The 16,504-nt window shown below is 39.1% G+C and overlaps 1 protein-coding gene across 1 annotated transcript in view; it reads left to right on the top strand.

Moving 5' to 3' along the window:
- The first annotated feature begins 484 nt into the window (after positions 1–484).
- MED17 (mediator complex subunit 17) overlaps positions 485–16,504 on the top strand; it is a 28,442-nt gene continuing 12,422 nt past the window's right edge. The window contains exons 1-6 of the mRNA XM_036747638.1: positions 485–882; positions 4,015–4,181; positions 8,372–8,591; positions 9,383–9,519; positions 9,850–9,934; positions 14,689–14,841. Coding sequence (XP_036603533.1) covers positions 633–882; positions 4,015–4,181; positions 8,372–8,591; positions 9,383–9,519; positions 9,850–9,934; positions 14,689–14,841 — 1,012 coding nt within the window. The 5' untranslated portion in view covers positions 485–632. The remainder of the gene's footprint in view (positions 883–4,014; positions 4,182–8,371; positions 8,592–9,382; positions 9,520–9,849; positions 9,935–14,688; positions 14,842–16,504) is intronic.

Raw genomic sequence — 16,504 nt, 5'->3', positions numbered from 1 at the left:
CCAGTGTCTTGGAGAGCTGTGGGTAGCACCGAGGGCTTGACCTTGGCCAGGGTCACACGGCCACCACGTACTGGGGGAAGCCTTGAACCCCGACCTTCCTGACGCCAACACCGCCCTTTCTGGGCTAGAGCTCGCAGTCTCTCGGGCATCTTGGGAGGAGTTGATGGTACAGAAATGAAAAAACCAACACCGCCCTCAAGGGGCTTACATCCTACGGGCAGAATCACTCGGTCTGGCGGAAGCTACATCAATCCCGACCCCTCATTACCATGTAAGTTTCTTAAACTGAGCAAAAAAGTATTCATAACGTAACTTCGGGAACATGACGTGCCTTTGAGTAAGGATCTCTACTGCCTCCTCTCGGGCCTCCCGATCACTGGGCTTTTTCCGGAAGTAGCGCAATCGGGCCCTGCCGGCTCTCGTAGAATTTATTGACGGAACTTCCGGACATTCGCTTTTCCTCCTAGTTTGGCCCGTATACCGCACCGTAGCACGGCGGCAGTGAATTCTGGGAACACTCTGGCACGGTCAGCTGTGTTGGGGCTCCGGCGTCCCGCAGCTCAGGGTTTTCTTCTCTCTTTTCGCGTTCTCCGCGTCAGGCCCCGGGTTCCGGGCCTCGGTAAACCGCCGAGATGTCTGGGGTGCGGGCGGTGCGCATCAGTATCGAGTCGGCCTGCGAGAAGCAGGTACAGGAGGTGGGCCTGGATGGCACCGAGACCTACCTGCAGCCGCTGTCCATGTCGCAGAACCTGGCCCGCCTAGCCCAGCGCATTGACTTTAGCCAGGGCTCGGGCTCCGAGGAGGAGGAAGCGGCCGGCGCCGACCGAGACTCCCAGGACTGGGCGGGCGCCGGGGGCAGCGCCGACCAGGACGACGAGGAAGGTGAGGCTCGGGGCGGCCGCCGGAGGGTTCAGGTCAAGTCACTAAATATTAAGCGCCTGCCCTGTGTCAGGCACCGGACTAAGCGCTGGGAATACAAAGAAAGATAAAAGACAGTTCCTGTCTTCAAGGAGCTTACGGTCTAACGGTCCGGGGCGTGGGCACCAGGCTTGCCTCTGCCACTTAACACCGGCATCACTCAGGCTCTCTCAGCCTCAGTTTCCTTAGTCGTAAAGCAGGGAGAGTGGGAGTTGGTCCAAAACGATAAAAGAAAGGAATATCACTCAAACGTACAGCGGTTATTCATAGCAGTTCTTTTTGTAATGCCAAAGAACTGGAAAATAAAGGGGTGAAACCATCTGTTTGGGGATAAACCGAGCAAATTGTGGAATATGAATGTAATGAAATATTATTGTGCCTTTAAAAAAAATGAAGGGGAAGTTTTGAGAGAAATCCGAAAGACTTATTAAATGAGATAGTGCAGGGTGAAGGGAGCAGAATCGGGAGAACGATTTATACATAACAACATTGTAAAGACAACCGTGAAAGACTTGAGAACTTCAATCAAGGATTTCCAAGGATCGTTGAATGATGAAGCTGCTACCTTCCTCTTGTTAGAGAAGAGATGGACTCAGGATGCACAAGACATGTTTTCAGACCCAGACAATATGACTATGCATATTTGTTGGGAGGGCTTTGTTTTCCTTTTTTTCATTTTTCCAGTGGAGGGGTGGGATGGGGGTGGGGTGGTAGGAGAGGTAACAAAAAAAGAGGATCGTTTAGACATCTTTAAAAAAAAACAACGTAGAGAAGAGAATAGAAGGAAGGTCATAAAGAAGCACAGAAAAATAGCACAGCTTTTGAAAGCTACAGGTAGAATTTACTATACTTAAAAGGAAAAAGAAGCTGCACATAATAGCGATCTGCATTTTTCTATGCAATCGTCTTTTTCGTCTATTAATACGGAAATGCCAATTTTATTTAATACTAAGTTTAGAATAGAACGCTTATAAAACAAGAATCACCCTCTCTCTTTGCCCCTACTCCCCCCAAACCATGGTGCAGGCCCTAAGAATAGGTTTGGGAAGATGAATGCCAGGGTTCCAAGGGAACTGGCATTTCAGGGGATGGAACCTATATGATAGGGATTCTTTTTCACCAGCATGGCCCTTCTTGAGGAGATTTAGCCAGTCTCACTCATCTCTGCTCCTTGTTCTTCCATAGATGACCTGGACTCAGTGCGGACTTGTCCGAAAGACCCAGGTTCAGATCTTCCCTCAGACACTTAGCAGCGGTGTGACTCTGGGCAAGCTTCTTATCCTCTTGGTGCCTCATTTTCCTCATCTGTAAAATGGAAGGGTTGGACTCAGTCACCTCTGACATCCCTTCCAGCTCTAAAGGGAATGACTGGTAACTAATTTCCCTTTTGCCGGTCTTTCCACTCTCTGGAGTTCTCACAGAGCTACCAAAATAATTTTCCTAGTGCACAGGTCTGATCATGTCATCCCATATTGCCTGTAGAATAAGAACAAATCCTTAGCCTGACCTTGTGCCCCCAGCATGATAGGGCTTCGGCCGACCTTCCCAACATTGTTTTCTCTATTATCATTCATATGCCTTGTGTTCTAAAAGCAGTAATAGTTGTAACTTGCAGTTATAGAGCTTTAAGGTATTCAGAGCTCTTTTATTACAACATGTGAAGTTAGCAGTACAAATATTTTTATCCTCATGTTATAGATGAGACAACTGAGGCTCAAAGAGGTTGTGTAGTGCCTGAGGTCACCAGCTAATAAGTACCAAAGCTGGGATTTGAAAGCAGGCCTTCTGACTCAGGTTCAGTATTTTTCCCGTCATACCATGCTACTTTTCTAGCTTTCTGGCTTCATCCTGCTTTCTTCCTCCTCTCTCTAGTTTGCAGGCCAGCCTCCATGCTGAGAACAAATTCCCCTCTTATTTGCCCCTTAGAATCCTTAGTTTAAGTTCAGTTGCCACACTTTCTGTGAAGCCTGACCTGATTGCCCTGGCTCAGAATGATCTTCCCCTTCTCATATTTGTTACAGCCTGTGACCGGACTATTCCTTTGCTCTAATCTTATTCCACCTTTTATCATACTTTTATTTGTAGCAATGTGGCATGGCATAGCGGATGGAAAGCTGGCCCCTAGCCAGGAAAGTCTGAGTTCAGTTATCACTTTTGACGGTGTCCCAAGTGAATCTCTAAAACTGTATATAAGTTGTAGCAGGTGCTGATCTTCATTTTCGTCATTGAGCATTTCTACGCAAGGGGAATCATAAGTATAGTACAAAAAAAATCTTGTTTTCTGTTTAGATTCCAAGTTTCTTAAAATCTGGAACTTTTCTCTTTGTATATGCAGCACCAAGTATGGGGTCTTACACAAAGTAGAAGAAATAACTTAATAACTTAATAGTTAATAATAATTTAAAGAAGGAATAACTTAATAAATATTAATGTATGTGTTGATTAACAAAGAAAATAAGAGAAAAATTAAGAAAAGCAGTTTTCAGTTTAATGGTACTGGTTCTAGTGTTAAATCATCTTCACTTAAGAGCTGTCTTAATTGGACTCTGAATCTGAAGGTTATAGTCTCAATAGCAATTTTAAGCAAGGAAAAAACTTTTTTTCCCCACATATTTAGCTTAAAATACAAGAATCATTTATTTTATTCTCCTTTCCATCAGATTCATTCAGCTTTATGGAATTCAGTGGGATTCAGCTCAAATTCTTTTAGAGCAATTCAAAAGGATTGGACCAATTCTCTTGTTTTGAATTTTTTTTTTTAATAAGTGGACCTTTGGCTGTGGCTTAAAATTCTTTTGATTATACACGATTCAGTTCAGTTAAAATGTATTTATTGATTGCCTACTTGCATAGTTGTATTTGGTATAATGGAATTTGACCTCTGGAAACTTGACATATCTTTCTGTTGTCAAAATGTCCTAATGAATGTTAATAGACGTATTACAGAATGGGTGACAGGGACAGGGTAAAGGAAAAATAACTGATTGAAGTGAAGAATTTGGTATCCTAAAAAAATATCTTAGGTCTTTATATGTATTTATATGTGGCTTCTGTCTTCTAGTCATTATAACTAAAAGTACATTTCTTTTCTTTTAGGGTTGGTAAAATTTCAACCTTCTCTTTGGCCATGGGATTCGGTACGGAACAATTTAAGAAGCTCCCTGACTGAGATGTGTGTCCTTTATGATGTTCTCAGCATTATCAGGGATAAAAAATTCATGACTCTTGATCCTGTTTCACAGGATTCCCTTCCTCCCAAGCAGGTACAGTGTGTTTATAAGAAAATAACAAAATAAAGCCTTAATAATTTATGATTTTCATTAATTTTTTTAGGTTTTAAAGTTATGTAATAAAATGTTATATGCTGTATGAAGTGAACTTTGTCCTTAGACAAATAACAAATTAGATCCTGATATGATTTTACCTTTATATTTTTACTTGGCAAATAGTTTACTAAAGTTATGTAGAGCTTGGTTACTTAAATGAAATATTCTTTTTTTAATATCTTGCTAATTTGTTTCTTGTTCTGCTTGTCTTTTATTTCATTTCTTTTCAAGCTTTTCCTTGCCCAGATGTCTACTACCCCTTCTTGTTTCCTCAGCTATAAAATGATAAGATTGGGTCAAATAATCCATAATCTTCCATCTCTAAAAACTTATGAGTCTGTCAGAGTCTATGTATACAAGTTTTACAGTATGATAGAAAAATTGATCTGGCTTTTTATCTCCTCAAAACTGCTTTAAGGAATCATATTACTTACTTTCACAGCTGTCCTGCTTGTATGGACTTCCTTCTGAACTATCTTCTGTACTTCAGTGTGCACTTTTTCCAATTTTCCAGTGGTCTTCCTCTTTTTTCTTGGTCGTCATCATCACTATATGCTACTTCCCCCCAATTCTCTTCACTTGCAACTAAAAACAAGAAAAAAAAAGCCCAAATACAAACAAAACAAATCAACACAGTCACCATATCCAGAAAGGTATGTCTCTTATACACTTGAATCCGTCGCGTCCCTGTCAAGCAGTAGGTAATGTGCTTCATTTTAGGTCCTCTGTAAATGTTGCTGATTATTGCTTTGATCAGACTTCTTAAGGTTTTTTTCTTTAAAATATTATCTTTTTGTAAATTGTTCTCCTGGTTATGCTTAGTTTGTATCGATCCTACATCCCAGAATTCTTTTAGTCTCTTTTGTTATTTCTTACAGTACTGTCATATTCTGCTACATTCACATATCACAGTTTATTCAACCATTTCCCGTTTAATAGGTGCCTCCTTACTTTTGTGTCTTTTTTTTTCTTTTTTCTTTTAATCTGCGTTTCAGGAACAGAACGTTTATTTTGCTTGTGACTGTTCCTTCCCTAATATTATCCTTCTTTCTCTATCCCTGTCTATATCCAGACTGAGTTTGACACATTCACATACTAAATTCTTTGTGTTTTCACCCCTCTTTTGCCCAATTCTTGTTCTGTGCCCCTCCCTCCAAATCCTGTCAGTGTTTAGTGTACTCTTTTTTTTGCAACTCAGTTTTCTTCACTAATACATTCCATTTATCTTTTTTTTCCTCCCTTAAAATTCAGAACAGAACCAATTCACCCCTGTCTTCTATTTTTCTTATTTAATTCCCTCAATATCCTTTGAAGACATTCTGAAATGACACTATCTTCTTTTCCTCTGATAAAATATTAGCGCTTTATCATCATACTCTCTCTTCTATTTGCTCAAATAAATTTACTTTTCTAGGTTCTTCTTGAATCGTGTTTTTGTCTTTCTTGTACATTTATCTCTGATCTTTTCATCAGGAATGCTTAAATGTCTTCCATTCCATTAAAGGTCCATTTTTAACTTGTCATTATACTCAGCTTTGCAGGGTAAATTATTCATGACTGTAAGCCTGTATCTTTTGCCTTCTGGAATATTGTATTCTAAGATCTCTTCCTACTTGTAGTAAAAGCTGTGAGGTCTTGTGTGGTCTTGACTATGCTTTCTTACTTTCTTTCTGAATGCTTGTAGTATTTTTTCTTTGACTTGAAAGCTCTTGATTTTGGCTATGACATTCCTGAGACTTTTCATTGGCTATGACATTCCTGAGACTTGTCATTTTGGGGTTTCTTTTGGAAGGTGATAGATGAATTCTTACTATCTTTATTTTGCCTTCTGGTTCTAATAGATTTAGGCAATTTTCATTTGAGTTCTTGAACTTTAGTGTAGAGTCTTTTCTTTTTTTAAATCATATTTTTAAAGGAGACCAAAGATTCTTAAAATTATCCCTTTGACTTGTATTTTTTTAGGTCAGTTTAAAAAAATCACAGTATCTACATTTTCTTTTTCAATTATTTGATTTTGTTTTAATATTTCTTCTTGTCTCGTGGAGTCATTTATTTCTGTTTGGTCTCCTGTAGTGTCCAAGAAGTTCATTACTTGGGTAAGGTTTACCACTTTCTGTTTTGAGCTCTTTACTTGCCTTCTTGTTCTTTTCTATAGATCTTTTATTTATTTTTAATCTCTTGCTTCATTTCTTCTTAGTATTCACAGAGTCCCTTGTGGAAAACCTATTTTTGGATTTAAATCTCTGCTTGCAGCTGTTAATGGGATTTTTATCTTTCTAGGTTGGATTTTGAATATCCTAGGCACTATTATAATTCTTTATACTGAATGGTACCTTCTTTGGTTTACTCATCTGTCCAGCCTTAGTGCTTGAATTGGGACTTTGTGCTGGGACTAGCTCTGCCCCCACTGTGGCCAGCTTGAGTCACTTGGCAGAATAGAAGTTTTTGGTTGGAAGTGCTGGGGTTTTATTTCATTTTTGGCAATTCCAGAAGATACTTCAATAGCCTGCATTGCCGTAGAAGAGCCGTTATGAATGTGCCAATTAATAAAATGAAGGAAAAACATATATTAAGTGTTTATTCTCTGCTAAAAATGGTGCTAAGCCCTGGGGATACAAGTACAGGGAACTTATACTCTAATTGGACAGTGTAATGGAGTAGTGGTCAGGAAAGAATGAATTTTGTTTGAAAAGTTTTACCAGGTTGTAGAGGCATAAACTGAAGCGATGGAACGTGTAAGCTGTGGACTTACTCTCCCAACTCCTGCTTCTACTGGCAGGTCCCCAGGGCTAAGCTGCTATTAGTCCCTTGAGAGTCTAGGGGTATGCCTATGGGGGGATTTTTTCTAATGTTTAGCTCATGAATCCACACTAGTCTATCTCTTCTTACTATTATCATTTGATATCAATTATTCAGTAAGTTATTTTTTTAGGAAGGGGTATTTACTAAGCTGGTATAAGAACTGCTTGTACAGAGTATCTCCTTTCATACCCCCATTTCACTCCCAAAAGCTGTGACACACTTTCCCACCAGTATATATATAGAATCTAGGGGAAAGTAAGCTCAGGATTATTGAACAATCATGGCAGTGGGATGACTCACAGCTCCTGATTACTAGAGGGCCTTTTCTTTCCTTTGCAGGGTACTCATGAAATTCCCCTTACATATGTTATGGCTTTTCTCTTTGTACCTGGGCTCCTTGTAGAGCTTTTATCTAGCCACTGTTCTAGCGTAGATTTTAAGGATGCTAATGAGCATAGAAGGCCAGATCCCCCAGACTCAACAACACTGTCGAGGTTCTCCCCCAAGCAGGGAGGAAGATGGGGAGGAGACTGAGACCAAGACTGAAGCTGAGTTGCTTGCTTCTTCCCCTCTTCTGTCCCTGTGCCCACAAGCATTTCCCTCTTAGTGGCGAGGTAGAAGATTTCTACCCTAAGCTTCCACATACAGGAATCTCCTACTCCAAACTGATCTAGCTTATTTTATACAGGCTTCACAGTTTTTGATGAAGTCTCTCAACCAATCAGAGCATCCTGCCAGTGTAATATCACATCATTGGGTGACTATCCGATGGCTTTCAATGGCTTTTTTACACTTAAAGTATTTAATTGATTGATTGAGGCATGCCTGAGGCATACCTAGTTAGGGTATCAAGATATGGTGTATAATATCTTATCACTTGTGTTAAACGGGGCAGGGTAATTGATCCACACACTGAATTCCTCCTCCATTACAGTAATAATGTTCTCAGAGCCAAGAGATGGACTGGGATTTGAGATACAGGAAGCAGGGAAGCCCATTAGGAGGCTATTTCAAAAGAGATTAGAATCTGAACTAGAGGTGTAGCCATGTTAGAGGAGAAAAGGGGATGGATGCAAAAGATATTTTGGAGGTTGAATCAGCAAAACTGTTACATGTCTCACTGATAGAATAAACTTTGATTCTTACTCCATATGATAGCTTTATGTCAATATACTTTAAATTAAAACTTTTTATGTTGGTGTCTTTGCAAAGAAAGAATTCAAATTAGTGAAAAAAGTGCTATTTGCTGTTAAAAACCATGTTTTTTTTCTCTATTCTCTCCATGCAATACGTAATAATCTTTTTTTGTGTTCTTATTTTGATAGAATCCTCAGACTTTACAGTTGATTTCAAAGAAGAAGTCACTAGCTGGTGCAGCGCAGATCCTTCTGAAAGGGGCAGATAGGTTGACCAAATCAGTTACTGAAAACCAGGAAAATAAGCGACAAAGAGACTTCAACTCTGAACTTCTTCGATTAAGACAACACTGGAAACTCAGAAAAGTAGGAGATAAAATTCTTGGTGATCTGAGCTACAGAAGTGCAGGTATATTAGGCTCCTTGACTATCTAATATAGAGGAAAAATTAACATAATTTTTGCTTAACTAACTGGAGTTAGTGCCATATTATATTGGAATTAATATTGTAGTATGCTCATAGATGAGGGTGTTTATAATTGGCATTATGCTGAAGTGGGGAGAACAAAGAACTGTAAATCGGAGGCTGTGGGTTTTTTCCTAACCCTGTGAGCTAGCTGGAAATACTGGACTGATATTTAATCAGAACCCTTCTAGTCTAAGTTTTGATTCCCAGTGGTTAGAGTGTATTCTTTAAACTTCACTCTATCCTACCATCCCTCCAAGTCATGGAACTACAGAGTTGGAGTTGTCAGGATCCCCATGCCACAACCACCCCTCTTGTTACTCCTCTCTTTTTAGTATTAGGAGAAACCCTGATGTGTTAAAAAAAAAATTGGGGATAATGCTACCTCTCTCCTCCATTACCAAATTTTGTTTGAAAATCAAATTAGAGAATAGATATGACAGTGCTTTGTGAAATGTAAAGTACTAGAAAAGTTGTTGTTATTAACTAAATTTTGGTGCAGCAAAGCAATTCTATCTCCCATCTCCATGATTTTGCCTGTGTATTTTAATCTAATAGAGATTTTACTGTATACTCGAGGTTGTTTTTTTTTAAAATCACTTAAAATATTAACATCTCAAAATGAATTTATGTGATTTATGGAAATGTCCTAGGTAGGCATGTTATAGTATGCATTTCAGTGTTTACTGAATGAATCTCCTCCTATTTTGTTCATAATGTTTATGCCTTTTTAGGGTCTCTTTTTCCCCATCACGGTACATTTGAAGTGATAAAGAACACAGATATTGATTTGGATAAGAAGATACCAGAGGATTACTGCCCCCTTGATGTCCAAATTCCAAGTGATTTAGAGGGATCAGCATACATAAAGGTTTGTCAGAGTAATTTTTGCATACAATTTCTGTTTCTTCCCTCAATTCATACAGATCACAATGCTCTGCATAGATCAGGTACTTAATAAATGTTTGTGAATTAACAGCTCAGTACTTTAATAGATTCAGGATGTCCTTGTTGCAAGTCTTCCTTCTTGCGGTTTAGATTGCAGCTTATCCATATCTCATCATATGCAATTTTGGTCTGTATCCTCCCATAAACTCTCCATAAATGATGTGCCCGGCACGCTGGAGGCCTTCCTATATAGGTTTTTTTAATTTCCAGGCACCAATATATAAAATTTTCTTCTCATTTTCTTCTTGCTTAGGTGTCTATTCAAAACCAAGCATCGGACATAGGGGACCTTGGCACAGTTAACCTCTTCAGACGACCTATGCCCAAGTCAAAACCAGGTATGGCTGTGCTCCAGTCATTCAGTTCAAATCTTTATTACAGTTTATGTTTGGGGACAAACTGGAGAACTTTTTAATGTGTTAGAAAAATAAGTGGCTTGAATAAAAAACAATTGGAAATACGTTTTTGTTGCCTTTCAGGAGACAGTGTTGATTACATAATTTAGTATAATAATATTTGTCCAAATGCAATAGCCTATAATTTTATTTCCCTCATTTTCTGTGTGTTGATCTGTGTTTTAACAAATTTAAATTTTCCAAATTAGTAAAGGTACATTCCAATACTTACAATTTAATAATCTGTATTTCAACTTTATGCTGACTTCTGTTTTTGAATCCTTTGCTTCTTTTTCCTGTTCCAGTCCATGCCTTGCTATTCCTGGATCACCCCAACCATCTGCCTTCTCCACTACTACAGATAAAATCTTGAATGATGCTGAAGGAAGTAAAAAACCATCTTATTTGGGTTCACTGCAAATTGTAATCAAATCTCAACTGGGCTATTACTGCCACAAGTCAAATCTTTCCATAATTTACTATCTTTGTAATTCTCTGCAGTAGCTATTCTTAGCCTTCTCCCTTCTCCTTAAACCTCCCACACTAATCATTCTTATCTCCCTTTCAGTAGAGGACTTCACCTCATATTAGCTTAGAAAATAGTAGTTATTCATCATGGGCTCCCACTTCTCTTCCTCTTCATCTCAAAACTCATCATCACCACATATTTTCCTGTTTGTTATCTTTTATTCCAGTGTCTAGTGTAGAGGTCGCTCTTCTCATCAAAGCTAAGTCCTCTACTTACACTTTGGATACAGTCTTCTTTAGAAGATTGAGCCGTAGTCATCCCCCGTCTCCCTAATCTTCATTCGCTCCCCGTCTACTGGCTTGTTCCCTGCTGCTACAAACATGCTTGATAAATCCTTGCTGATTGATTGTTGAAACAACATTCACTCACCCATCTTCTCAAGATGTCAAGCTATATCTTTCTTTTAAAAGAGACTCCTCAAAAAAGCTATGTATACTCATTAAAAAAAAATCTTCTCTTGATCTTTCTTCAGCATTTTGCTTCTAACCTCCTCATTCAGCTGAAATTGCTTTCTTCACTTAGCATTGGTCTCTTAATTGCCAAATCCAGTAGCCTTTTCTCATTCTTCGCTCTCCTTGCAGCATTTGGCACTATTGACTTCTCTCTCACTATGACTGGATCTACTCCAAGGCTCTGGCCATAGCTATTTGTTTCCCTCTACACTTTCCCTTAGTGATCTCATCAGCTCCTGTGGGGTTCAGTGGCGAGATCTAGATATCCAGCCCTAGTCTTTCTTCTGAGCTTCAGTTCCACAGCAGTAGCAACTGTAAACTGCATTTCCTGTGGGCATCTCAAACTCAATATGTCCAGGAAGGAGCTCAATCTCTTTCACCCTCATTCCAGACTCATTTCTAGGTTTCTTTATTTATGTTGAAGGCACCACTTACCCACTTCCCCGCCCCATCCAATTTTACTACCTTATCCTCGGTTCTCATTTTCTGTCATGATGACTGGTAATGGCTATGGATACAGTGGATGACCTTGGCATCTTTGGTGTCTGACCAAAGTGCTTCACAGTGCTTGCTTCTGCCACCTTCACGGTCTGTTGAAACAGAATGTTCACATCCACTTATTGCAACAGGGAAGTCTTCACATACTTGGGGTAGACACCCACTAACTCGCCATTGAGTTTGAGGTCCATCAGTTATCCTCAACCTGGTTTAGCCCATCTCCCGAGACATTTTTACTGGAATGTGGTTACTGTGCATGATATAGCTTCTTGGAGCCATAGGTGAGAGCTGGGTGACAGATGGATACCAAAAGTGGGTGAACAGCCCGGAGAAGGGCTTGGCAGCCCTCATACCAGAGGTACTAATCCCTTTCTGAATACTTGATATACTCTGAGAGGCTGTGAGAACTGAGGAAGTTGTGGGAGGAATGGAGTCAAAAACAGTAACTGTCCCTTCCTGTTGAAGACTCGAGCATCTTATGACCTTCTCATCACCAACACTGTCTTCTATTTACCTAAACACAAAAAAGCTTCATGGATGCACCCTCACAGCAAACGGTGGCATTTAATAGACTATGTCATTTTAAGGAGAAGGGGCAGACAAGATCTGAGTGAAGAAGTCAATATGTGGCGCAGAGAGTTGGACTGCTCATAGTCTCCAAGGTAAACATTTGAATTCAACAAAAGTGGCACCCCCAAGGCATGACAACTATCAGAAAACTCAGTGTCCATAGATTAGAGCCCTTCTCTGCATATGAAAGGTTTGTTATTGACTTGGAGGGAAAACAACCAAATACACTGTTGGTAACAGTGGAGCAGAAAAGGAGTGGGCAGCTTTCAGAGATTTGGCATACAGCACAGCATTTACTCATCTGGGCCAGAATAGTCACAAGCTGTTGATGAAAATGATGGAGAAATTCAGAGGCTACGAAATGAAAAACGAAACTTCTACAGGCTGTATCAGTAGGCAGTGTTTTACTCCATCAAACATAAAGTACAAGCAAAGTTTAGACGGATGCAGGATTCTGGGCTCAGTAAGAAGGTAGATGAAATTCAGTTTTATGTTGATAGTAATTCAAATCCATGCATGGAACCATCAGTTACAGCAAATGGAGAAATTTTGAATGCTATGAATAAGTTCACTTATCTTGGCAATATACTTTCCTGAGATGTACAGCATAGATGATGAAGTTGACACATTCGTTGACAGAACTAGCTCAGTGTTTGGGAGGCTTTGAAGAAAAGTGTGAAAGAGAAGAGGTGTTAGACTGCCTACCAAACTGAAGGTCTACAGAGCCATTGTGCTGACCTCATTGCTGTATACCTGTGAAACTTGGACAGTCTACCAGTGCCGTGCCAGGAGACTGAATCACTTACACTTGAATTGTCTTGGGAAGATTCTGAAGATCACCTGGCAGGATAAGGTACCAGACACTGACATCCTTTCTTGAGCTAAACTTCCAAGCGCTACTGCAGAGAGTGCAACTCCAGTGGTCTAGCCTTACTGTTCTAATGCCAAACACGTGTTTGCCTAGAAGACTCCTTTATGGAGAATTCATACCAGGCAAGTGCTAACATGGTGGTCAGAAGAATTGATACAAGGATACTCTGAAAGTCTCTCAGAAGAACTTTGGAATCAATGGAGACTTGGGAGACATTGGCACAAGACCACCCAGTATAGTGTTCCCCATCAGGGAAGACACTGTGCTCTGTGAGCAAAGCAGAATTGCAGTAGCTCAAAAGAAGCAGATGCACAAATTTGGAGACATATCCATTCTAAATGGTCATATGGACTATTTGTGCCTTACCTCTGGTTACCTCTGGTTGTGGTCAGCCACAGTTAGACACACTGTACATTGACCCCAACCTAGTGATGTCATTTTGGTTTTCTTTGAGCATGAAGGACGAAGAACAACAACTTTCTGTCACTCCACATTGTCAGTTAGCTGCTGAGTCTTGTTGCATTTCATCTTGTATTTCATCTCCTTCTCTGCACTCACATGGCCACTACCCTAGTTCGGGCTTTCATCATCTTGTAATAGCTTCCTCATTGTTCTCTCTGCCTCCAGTGTTTTCCCGCTCTGTTTTGTTCTCCACATAGCTTCTGAGGTGATGTTACTACAACATGAATCAGACCGTGCCATTTTCCTCTTCAGAAAGCTCCATTGGCTCTTTGTTGCCTCTAGGGTAAAATAGAAGCTTCTCTGTATGGTGTTTAAAAGTCTGTGTAGGTTAGTCCAGTGTCCTTTACGTGGCTTATTTTATGTTACAGTACTATCATTATGGACTCTGCCAAAGTGACCTACTGCTGTTCCTTAATAGTGAGTCCATCTCTAGGCTCCATACCTTTGTACAGGCCGTGCTGCGTAAGGAACTCCTTCTGTCCTTACCTCTGTCCCTTAGAATTTCTAGCTCTTTTGAAAATTCGGTTTAAGAGCCACTTCTTACATGAGGCCTATCCTAAAATTGCATCACATTTACTTTGTATACATGTTATCTCCACTTGTATCCGTGCATGTATGTTATTTCAGTGGAATGTAAGGCCATCGAAGGTAAGAACTTTTTGTCTCTTCTCTTCAGGACTTAGTACAATACTTGGCACATGGCAGTCAAGTGCCTAATAAATGCTTAGCAATTGGTTTATTGGTATAGAATTTTCTCTACCAGTCCCACTTTGTTGTAGGAAGTCTAGTATTTATTTGCCCAGATAATTCTAATTTCCAGAGAATTCTAATCAAATACCTCAGAATACAAAACTTGTATTATAGTTCAAACTAAAGAACAGGATTCTCGTCTAACAGAATGGGAAAACAAGTCAATGAAATGTGGTGGTGGTAAATCATGAAAAAGTATTACAAATTACAAAGATTCAAAACAAGCTCTTATCGAAAAATAAGGAATAATTTTATTTGTCCATGCAACCAAAAATATTATAGCTGATAACTTGTAGCAGCATATATTAGTGTTGACATTTAGGGCATTATTATTGGTCAACAGTTACTGGCCTAAGTTAGATTCCTAGTTAATTAGGCTACAGTAGCCATGTAAATTCTTTAGTTACAAGTTTGAGACTTTAAAATTCTGCTTTTTTGGTTGAAACAAGCTTTCAGTAATGAGATATTTTTAATTATTTAAAATTTTGTAATGTGACAGACTAGTTAATGCACACAATGTTTAGGCAGTAAATCTGTTTATACATATATAGTTCCTATTTTTCAGGTTCTCCACATTGGCAGACAAAACTAGAAGCTGCACAAAATGTTCTCTTGTGTAAAGAAATCTTTGCTCAACTGTCTCGGGAAGCTGTTCAGATTAAATCACAGATTCCTCACATTGTTGTGAAGAACCAGATTATCTCTCAACCTTTTCCAAGTAAGTTGCCAGCCAGTCTTTTTGTACGTATCTTTAGGACTTGACTAGGAACACGATATGTGCCTTTGTAGGGAATGACGATTTGTGAGGTGGGAGTTTAAGGGCAGAGGTAATGTGTATTTAAGGATGAGAACTGACCCCCTCATCCAGATTCAACTTTATGACCTATGAGGACTTAGTGTCTATACAGGATTATCACACCGGCTTCCTTGCCAAATCTGTTCTTTGTTAGGAGGAAGTCATTTGTGGAAATTATAACAATTGGTTTTAGGGTTGTTAATACCTTTGGCAACACAAACGTATATATGCATATGTACATGTATGTACATACATACACATGTGTATGGCCCGAGATATAGGAACATCCAGCAGCAGCATCCAGAAGATGTTTATAATTGATACAATTTATGGCAGTTTTGACACGGCATCATACATTTGTCTAAATGAGATGTTGGGTAAAGTATTTGATTTAAATGTCCCTGTGTTCTGTTAAAAATAAATGGATATTGTTTTGCTGGTATAGATTAAACAATGTTCTAAAGCAGGTTACTTTATATTGGAGATCGTTTGTTCTTAGTCTGCTGTAAATGTACATGAAATTTAAGTGAACTTGATTATTTCATATGGTCAGAAATTGATGTGTCCTGGGTAAGCAAATACTCCACTTAATGTACTGCTACCACATGTAGTACATGCATGAAATACTAATTTTAAAAATTAGAACATAGTACATTCAGCCTTGAAGCATATCATTTTCTTAGGTTCAGAAATTACATTAGAATCATCATCATCATCATCATCATCAACATAACTAGCACATGATTACATAGATAGTGCTTTAATGAAGAAAATTGTTTTTGCATGGTAATAAATTTATTCAGTTTTAAATATTTTAGGTCTCTAGTTTATGGCTGTTTTAGCCTTTTTACTGTAAGAGTCTACATGGCACAGTGGATAGAGGGCTGGATTTGGAGTCAGGAAGACCCAAGTACAAATTATGCCTCAGACACTGTGTTGTGTGAACCTGAGCAATTATTCCACCTTTCTCAACATCAGTTTCCTCATTTGTAAAATGTGGGTGATAATGACATCTATTTCACAAGCGTGTTGTGAAGGTCAAATGAGGTAAAACATGTAAAGCAGGTTACAAACCTTAAAGTGCCATATTAGCAAAGTGAGAGTAAGTAGGTACTATGAGCTGTTGTTGTATTGTCTTGTCTGTATTTATGAAGAGAGGGTGTATTGTTGAAAATTAATCACAAGGGTTTCTGTATCTTTAGAAGTAAAACATTCTATTCCTGTCCTGATGGGGACAGGCAAAAATATGACCCTTAAGAAAAGCGAGGCCAAAGATCACTCATACTGTATGTGTCAGTTTCAAAAAGACAGAAATAATGCTAAGCCAGATCTTAACTCTTTTGTTTTAATGTTCATATAATGGGTTTAAGTTTTAAAATTTCTCATTGTTACTGTAGGAATAGCTGGCTCTCATTCCTCTGGCTTGAACTACACAAACCTATTGTATCAGTGGTAATTGGAATCACTGGTATCTAATTGTCATATTTATAGTTTTTGAAATTATATTACAGACCCATTTCAGTGTTCAGAACATTCATAACAGTGATGCCAGAGACGCTGTTAAAAATAGGTTGTGAATTCAACA

Source organism: Trichosurus vulpecula, chromosome 2 (assembly GCF_011100635.1).
Source record: "Trichosurus vulpecula isolate mTriVul1 chromosome 2, mTriVul1.pri, whole genome shotgun sequence".
NCBI classification, from domain to species: domain Eukaryota; kingdom Metazoa; phylum Chordata; class Mammalia; order Diprotodontia; family Phalangeridae; genus Trichosurus; species Trichosurus vulpecula.
The sequence above is the reverse complement of the archived record's forward strand: the minus strand, read 5'-3'. Positions and strand labels throughout refer to the sequence as shown.